This window comes from Camellia sinensis, chromosome 12 (genome assembly GCF_055761805.1).
Source record: "Camellia sinensis isolate YWXY chromosome 12, ASM5576180v1, whole genome shotgun sequence".
Classification (NCBI taxonomy): Eukaryota; Viridiplantae; Streptophyta; class Magnoliopsida; order Ericales; family Theaceae; genus Camellia; species Camellia sinensis.
This window is the reverse complement of record NC_138972.1, coordinates 94,353,973-94,362,803: the sequence shown is the minus strand read 5'-3', so window position 1 is coordinate 94,362,803 and position 8,831 is coordinate 94,353,973. Positions and strand designations below refer to the sequence as shown.

The 8,831-nt window shown below is 38.0% G+C and overlaps 2 protein-coding genes across 2 annotated transcripts; both read right to left on the bottom strand.

Annotated features, from left to right (window-relative positions):
* Positions 1 to 876: 876 nt before the first annotated feature.
* LOC145803741 (NDR1/HIN1-like protein 10) lies at positions 877 to 1,473 on the bottom strand. Its single transcript, XM_082897076.1, has one exon. The coding sequence runs from the start codon at positions 1,471 to 1,473 to the stop codon at positions 877 to 879; it is 597 nt and encodes a 198-aa protein (XP_082753202.1).
* A 4,895-nt stretch (positions 1,474 to 6,368) lies between these two features.
* Positions 6,369 to 8,135, bottom strand: LOC114294749 (uncharacterized). The gene is made up of 2 exons (XM_028238899.2): positions 6,934 to 8,135; positions 6,369 to 6,492 (listed from the first exon to the last, which is right to left on the bottom strand). The coding sequence occupies exons 1-2, from the start codon at positions 8,133 to 8,135 to the stop codon at positions 6,369 to 6,371; spliced, it is 1,326 nt and encodes a 441-aa protein (XP_028094700.2).
* Positions 8,136 to 8,831: the final 696 nt, after the last annotated feature.

Below are 8,831 nucleotides of genomic sequence, written 5' to 3'. Positions count from 1 at the left end.
GTTGTTGTTGTTATTGTTGTTCGATGATGTTGATGTTGTGGTTGATGAGATGAGTTGATTTTTTTTTTTGGCCTGGGAGTCTTCGGGGTCGGGGAAACCCAATCCCCGTTAGGGGCGGGGGGCGGGGGCGGTGATTGGCACCCCGTCGGGGATCGAGGCCGGGGACGGAGAAATTTCCACCATCAGAGATCGGGGACGGGGACGGGGACGGTGATCCCCGGCCCCGCCCGCCCCGTTGCCATTCCTAGAGATTATGGTAATCAAAATACGATTCTAATTGGGCCAAATCAAACTAAAATTTCAAAGTAATTACGATAAACTAAAAAGAATATTAAATCAAATTCATTATTTTTTCTTTAAGAATTTTAAAATTATTTAACATACATTATTATTATTATTATTATTATTATTATTATTATTATTGATAATTCCCAATGATCCCACCTAGATCCGATTTTAAAGACTTGATAGAAAATAATCTTGACAATACATAACAAACTCATATTACGTATCAAATAAGTTAGCTAAGTTGGCCACCATGTCTTCCTTAGGGCTTAATTTTAAGGAGGTTATGGATTCAATTTCCCTTAGAGGAGTTAAATTAAAGGAGTGTTTTGCCAATGATGGGGAGATTTTCTTCTATAAATGTTAATCTAATAACTAACATTTGCCGATAAAAAAAAAAAAAAAAAAAAAAAAGTCATTGAATTACAATATAAGACAATTGCGGTGAATTCCAAAACAAGACTTTTTGACAATTATTTTTAAGTTTGTATCTTAAAATTTTCAACACAAAATAAAGAACATAATAAACGAACTCTATATTGGGTTTCTTTGGTGCATCTTTTTCTGAAGTTAAGAAGGGTATTTCCAAGACTATATAATAATTTTCCGTTCAGTGCATTTCTTCATCGTTCCGGTTCTGGCTGTTGTATTCAACGACAGCCGGATGCTCACATCATCACAGAAGACGATTAACAGTGCACTATCCCCAAGATGAGCACTAAAATTCGACTCAAACCTTATCGTGTAACTAGCTGGTTCAGTACTGTTCATATTCCTCGTGACAACACTTGATGGCATAGCAAGGCTGGCATGTAACAATGTCGTGCTCTTCTTACCCTGGTGAAAAGGCGGGAGGGTTGTCCCGGAGAGAAACTCTCCATCTTTGGAGAAAATAAAAACATGTATGGCATCGTAAGAGTAACTAATCCTTGAATTAGGGTTTTTGACGTCGAAAATAATTTCCCAATTGGCAGATTTTTGGAGCAAGTGATTGGGTTGGAACTCAGGGTTTTTATATGCAGAAGTAAGAAGATAAGGCAGGATTAAAACAATGAATAGTGCAAACCCTACCGAGAGTGTCATGAGCAGACTATAAAAAATCTTTTTCGTGGTTCGAAGGGTTGGCTGAGGTTGGTACTGAATAGGGTAGCCCATTACGGTTCCTCTAGCTTCTTCTTCTTCTTCCATTGATGAATGAAGGAATGGATTATAGAAAAAAGTATTGAGGAAGAAGGTTAAATTATATTATATATATATATATATAGTATTACTAATATTAATCGTGTTATGCTTTGAATGAAAATAATAAATTAAATATGAGAAGTTTGTATTTCATACTCAATTACTAAATTTTAATTCTACACACATAGAGTGGTTAGTTAGGAATTGGACTCTTTTGGATTCCAAAATTAAAGAGGAAAATCATTAGATAATCTTGAAAATTTATAAGTTGTGTTTGGCTCAGATGAGTAACCATGGGGGGAAGCTCAAGAGTAGTCTTCATTTCATCTTCTTTGACTTATAATTATCAAAAAAAAAATTTAAAAAAATTAATTTTTTTTTTAAGAATTACTATTTTTATTACTATTTATAGTGAATAGCATGTTGTTGTGTGATTTGTTCCTATAGCTTTCTTTTGTAATTGTTATAGCAATAAGATTGGACCAATTTTTTAGTGGCTGTGTTTTAATTTGATAACAGGTCTACTCACACATAACTAATCAGAATTAATTCTAAAAAGCAATCTTAATCACACATATCAAATGATGAAATCTGTCATAAAAATTAAAAATAAAATAAAAAATAAAAAGGCTTTAAATTTTTTTCTAAAAAACTTTTTGGCTTTTCACTTTGTTTTCGTTTAGTTTATCAAAAAACATGTCTCCATATACTAATAATTGAAATGGTAATATAATTATAATTATGATGATTATGATTATGAGTCATCCAGTCGAATTAGGCTATGTTTAGGGATAGAGATTTGTCATTCACAATTAGTTAATGTATGTAGGATTAAAATTAATATTGTACTAGTGTTTGAAATTAATTAGATGATCTATCAAAAGAGATTTGTCATTCATAACTAACTGATGTATGTAGGATTAAAATTGTATTAGTGTTTGAGATTAATTAGATGTCCTATCAAATACAACATTAATATTAAAATTTTATTATTATTATTATTTTTCATGCATAATAACATGAATTTTTTGATAACTACGGACCCAAATCCTAATCCACAGCCAGATTCCTATTGCGGCGGCATAGCCTATTGCCTTGGTATTTTTATGCCAACCATCATTCTCTTTGTGTGCATATGGATACGATTTTTTCAAGTTCTAGATCCCGAATTCCAACTCCAATCGGTCTCCATAGCCCTCTTCAATGTCACCAATGATAATCAAATCGTCGCAAATTGGGACGTCAATTTCAGCATAAAAAACCCTAACCCTAAAACAATCACCTTTTTTTATGATCACATCAAGGCTTTGGTGTGGCAAGAGAAAGACTCGATACTAAAGTGGCCTCATTTAGTCAAGAGGCTAAGAACACGATGGTTTTGTATGCTAAGTTCACCAATGTGTTGGTGAGCATTGATCAATGGATCGTCAGAGATGTTGGGGCGAATCGAGTGAGTGGAATATTGAGTTTTAGGTTGAAGGTATACGAGCTAAAATCCGATTCAAGATCTCTTGGTTTTTGATCGGCAAAAAAGAACTTTATTGATGGAATAAACAAGTACAAAAGTACAAAGCGAATTACATCAATAAAGAAAAGGATGTGCAAAAGCATCACAATGGGCTAAATCATCCCAACGATGTTGGCACCATCTAGCTCATCCTATCATTTGCTAGCACCCCTAGAGTTGGTGAGAGATCAACGATAAGAGAGACCACCCAACACGACAACAACAGCACAGACCAAAACAAACATTCATCAAAGACAGACAAACAGCACAAACAACCATTCATCAAAACAGACTAACCAGCACAAAATCCCCAAAACAGCAACCAGAGGCAGAGCATAACAAAACAGCAGAGCATTGGCATATACTGAAGCAATTGATGATGTTATGAATGCTGAATCAACTAACTCCACTACTGAGACTACTACTGATGAAGTAGATGTTGCTACAGACGTTGCAATGACCTTAACTAATGATTAATACTCTTAGCATCCTCTGCTAACATAGCCATTATTTCTAAGGCAAATAAGACCTTGCCATGCATTTGTTTAGAAACTGTATGAATATCAGTTCCCAAAGCATTTCAACTGATTTACCATGTATTTGATTAATCCTACCATCTTCACCAACTAAATTAACTCTCAACTGCAGCAGCATACACACACTAGCCTGCCTTCACAGAACAGACCAGTAGCATTGCAAAAAAGAATTTAACACATAGCAGACCACAGCTGAGTAGAACATACCAACAAAAATAAGGCCTGAAACAGACCAAAGCAACAGACTGAAACAAACTAACAGACTGAAGCAGAAGAATAGAGCCTGAGCCAACGCAGTAGAATTTGAAGCAACACTGAAAAACAAAGCAGAGCAAAAAGCAACAGCATTGCATAACAGCCCATCCTCTCACAACAGTAGCATATCTTCACACCTGAATAAGGCAGACCAACAAAATATAACTTGACACGCAGCAGTCCACAGCAGCAGCAGTGCAAACTCTGAAGCAACAGCAACATCAGTCTAGCTTCAACTCAACCATTGAAGACAGACAACAGATGATAGGGCTGGAGTTAAACAATCAAAGAAATCACTGAAAACATCCAAGACCAGCAGCCATCACACCCTGCATTTAACTCTGTAATACAAGCCTCACCTATCCAGACTCAACACAATATAAGGCAGCATCAAACATTAGTAGCATACAACTCAATAAGCTAGTTATTGAGATTCACTCCCATAGATGTGACAAGGCACATTCCAACCAAAAGGCTAGACTCACCAACCATTGAAAGCAAATAGCAGATAATAGTGCTGGATGCAACTCCCCTACCTAAACCAATATTGAACCATACTGAACCAAATACATAGGGGAACCACCATAGCTGAACAAAGCAGACCAATAAATTACAAAATGACAACATAGGAAGATGAAACAGAATCTCAAGCAAAGCAGCTGCAATTCTACTACAAGGCCCTACCAGACACACTACACACAGCTTCAAATTTGATGGAGATTAAACACATACTTATCCACTATGTAACCTTGCCCAACTGAGTGATTTTTCAGCCAAAGGGCCACTCTAACTTTAATAAGCACACAAAGATCTTCACAGATAGGTTGCAGCCCATTGAAAAGATAGTCATTCCTACACTTCCAAAGGGACCATAGACCAGCAATCAGAATTGCTCTCCACATTTGCTTTTCTTTTTTCCTAACCTTCCAACCCAACCACCAGTGCATTAGCATAACCACTGAGCTAGGGGAAACCCAGAGCAAACCCCACCACTTAATTAGATTGGATCAAACTTTCCAAGCAAAGGGGCACAGCAGCAGAACATGATTAAGAGATTTAATCTCAATCTGACAGAATACACAGTCAGAGCTAACTGCTGCACTAAGAATGCCAAGTCTATATAAGTGGTCAAAGGAATTTATCCTCCATTTCCAAGCCAACCAAGAGAAGAATTAGGCTTTAGGAGATGAGGGGTTGTGCCAGATCAGTTTAGGAATAACCAGATTAGGACCATTCAAAGATTCACACCATTTAGCAGCACTTTTGACAGTGAACATACCTATAGGGTCAGATTTCCACCATAACGTATCTATTGATTCCAATCTCAATGCAGGACCCTCACCTAAAACAACTCTTAATCTCTGTAGTTCATCTTCCTCCCATGCTAATAAGTGTCGTCTGAAGCTGAGATCTCAATTATTGTGCTGTCTAATTCTGGTCCACTGCAATTTCAAAGTGATACCTCTATCCTCAGATAAAGAGTAAAGTCTAAGGAATTGGGACTTCAAGCACATGGTTCCCATCCAATTATCAACCCAGAAACTGATTCTTTCCCCATTACCAATCTTGATTTCAATATTTCCCAAATAATAATTGAACAAGCTGCTATTAGAATCACCAACAAATATAATGTCACTCCATACTCTTGAAATGATTGTCGCCTCCACATGGAATGGAAACCATCTACCCCCTTCTAGCTTATACTTGCTGCATATGACCTGCTTCCATAATGAACTGTCTTCCTTCCCAAACCTCCACCACCACTTAGCAAGAAGGCAGTTATTCAATAAACTTAGGTTTCGTATCACCAGTCCACCTTGCTTCTTATCCATGGTTAAATCCTTCCATTTTACTAAATGCACTTTCCTTCTCACATCTGAATCACCCCACAGAAAGGCTGCATGAATCCTGTCTAGTTCTTTTGCCATACCTCTAGGAAGCCTAAAGAGAGACATGTAGTATACAGGTAGGGAGGAAATGACAGATTTGATTAGTGTTACTCTGCCAGCAAAAGACAGCAGCCTCCTCTTCCACCATGACAGTTTCTTTTTGAAATTGTTCACCACAGGCTTCCATGTGGCCCTCTTAGATGGGTTTGCCTCTAATGGAAAACCAAGGTACTTCAATGGAAGCTTCTGATATGTATAGTTCAGCCTTGAGGCAAAATTTTTCACACACTCCTCTGACAATCCTACTCCATAAACCCCACTCTTATGAAAGTTGATCTCCAGCCCAGAAATGATCTCAAAGCATCTAAGTATTCTCTTGACAGTTAGCATTTCAGACCACTCAGCTTCACAGAAAATAATTGTGTTATCCGTGAATTGGAGATGGGAGATGTTGATGGCATTTGACCCAATGATTGCTCCTTTGACTAAGCCCAGCTCTTTTGCTCTTACAAGAAGTAGGTTCAAACCCTCAGCCACCACATTAAAAAGAAAATATAATGGATCACCTTGCCTAAGCCCTTTTTGGGGGCAGAATTTAGGTGTGGGGGAACCATTAACCAACACAGAGATTCTTGCTGAGGAAATACAGGTGTGAATCCACTTCACCCATTTATCACCAAACCCAAAATTTGATAGCATATAGAGGAGATAGTTCTAATTGACTGTGTCATATGCTTTTTGGAAATCCAACTTTAAAATCAGGCCCTTTCCTCTTGATTTTTTCCACCAATCCACCATCTCATTAGCTATCAGTACACCATCCAGGATGTTCCTACCCCTAGAAATGCAAATTGAGCATCATCTATAACAACATGAAGCACTTTTTCAACCTATTAGCAAGCACTTTGGATAGAATTTTGTAAGTGGAATTTATAAGACTAATAAACCTGTAGTCTTGAATTCCTAGGGGATAGTCTTTTTTAGGGACCAATGTAATAAATGAGCTATTTAAGCCCCCCACCAAACTACTGTTAACAAAAAAACTCCTTCATAAACATGATGATATCATTCTTCATAAATTTCCACCCTTTCTTATAGCAAGTCATGTTAAACCCATCCGGCCCCGGAGCCTTATTCCCATCACAGTCTGCCACTGCTGCCCAAATTTCATGTTCAGAAAATTCCACATCCAAGCTTTTGAAATGCTGGCTCTGTGTAATCACATTAAAAGGGCCCAAAAGCTTAGGTCTATATGTCCATCGCTCATAAAAAGATTAACCTGAAGTGATCATACACAGCTTCTTTAACCTCCAAAAGTTCCTTCACTAATTCGCCATTCACTGACATGGAATCAATGGCATTGGTGTTCTGCTTATTAGTAGCTATGATGTGGAAAAATTTTGTATTTTTATCACCCTTAAGATTCCAGTTCAACCTTGACTTCTGCAACCAAATTCTTTCCATTATCTTTCTGAGCTTCCACACTTCACCCCACACCTCTCTTCGCCTTTTACCTTCAACCTCATCCAGATCTCTACTCTCAACAATTAGATCTATGGCATGCAAATTCTCTTCAGCTTGCTTCAGTTTAGAATCCATATTCCCAAACACTTCAGAGTTCCACTGCCGTAGAGATTGTTTAAGTGCCTGCAACTTAATCTTTAGTTTGTAACCTACCCATCCATCCACCTGAGTACCCTCCCACACTTTCTTCACCTGATTTAGAAAAGAGGGATGAGATGCCCCAGCATTTATGAATCTAAAAGGCTTTGGGCCCCAGTTTCTATCATCTTCTATTAGAATAATTGGACAATGGTTTGAGATGAATCTATGAAGACCCCAAAGTTTGAACCTAAACCAGACTAACCATTCTGGCCCAACAAGAAACCTGTCCAACCTGCTCCATCTCTCACCTTCCAAAGAATTACACCAAGTAAATTTCCTTTCCAACATAGAGAAGTCCATAAGTTCCAGACAACTTATGAAATTACAAAAATCTACCATTCCCTTGTCCCTTCTTATACAAACCTTCCTTTCATCTATTGATTTGATTTCATTAAAGTCCCCCCCTATACACCACGGTTTGGGGAAGACAACCTTAAGATTGATCAAAGAGACCCATAAGCTTCTCCTAGCACTCACATCATTAAGGGCATACACATTCACAATCACACAATTTAGGCTATTAAATAGGGTACTTGATAGAATGATGAAGCTCCTATTGCAACAACAGTCAGCTAGAGAAAAGACTTCAGGCTTCCACACACATAACAGGCCTCCAGCACTCCCATCAGCATCCACATTCATGTAAGCAACTTGGTCATAAGGCCAGATAGACTTCACACACTGATTTGAAATGTTTGCCCTTTTTGTTTCTTGCAACATCACCATATCCACTTTTTTTTCTTTGATAACTGCTTTGATTCTCTTTTTCTTCTCAGGCCTACCAAGCCCTCTAATATTCCAAGAAAGAAGCTTCATAAGAATTTACTATCTACTCTTGAGCAGCCCTTGATGCTGATCTAAACCCCTGCACCATCACTCCTAACAGCAGCCTGTTCCATGTCATTCTTCTCCATTTCAATTATTTTTCTCATAGCTTCATCATCTTTTCCTTCAAAATCAACGCCCAGACTTTGTCCAACTCGAATTGTAGCTTGAGCCTCATTTAATAACATATCATGTTTGCTTGATCGACTAGTCTGAGATAGTGAAGAATAAATTGCAGCTGTCGCTGCTCTGAAGATGGCCCCCCTTTGAAATCCCCTTTTCATCACTATTTTCCTCTGATTTCTCCGACCCTTTCCTTTACTCTCCTTGCCTACTAATCTCTTACTAGGTGTAGTATCTTGATTGCTTTGGCTATCTCCTTCAGCACTGTCTTCAGCAATGCCTTTACCATTCTCTACCTGGGTATGAACATGTGTTGGATCCAGAGGCTCAGCAAATCTACTATAGCTAGGGCCCAGCCTATTTGACTTAGACTTGTCCCTGTTTTGTTCATTCAGTAGGCCATCAAACTGGGCTTGATCAAAGACAACTTCTAAATTAATACTGGGTTTTGAAGGCCCATTTCCACTTAAACTTCACATAAGCCTATCAGGGCCCAAGCCACCTTCAATTCTTCCACTTTCTGTAGTTACTCTCTGTCATCTCTTTGTGATTGCTACCAACAGT

What these genes read in the sequence shown, in the direction of transcription:
- LOC114294749 (XM_028238899.2), bottom strand. Translation starts at nt 8,135, where the DNA reads ATGAAGCTTCTTTCTTGGAATATTAGAGGGCTTGGTAGGCCTGAGAAG. An exon ending in GCTGTGTATGATCACTTCAG is followed by an intron (nt 6,493 to 6,933) that starts GTTAATCTTTTT and finishes TTGCATTTCTAG; the next exon opens with GGGTAGGAACATCCTGGATG.
- LOC145803741 (XM_082897076.1), bottom strand. Translation starts at nt 1,473, where the DNA reads ATGGAAGAAGAAGAAGAAGCTAGAGGAACCGTAATGGGCTACCCTATT.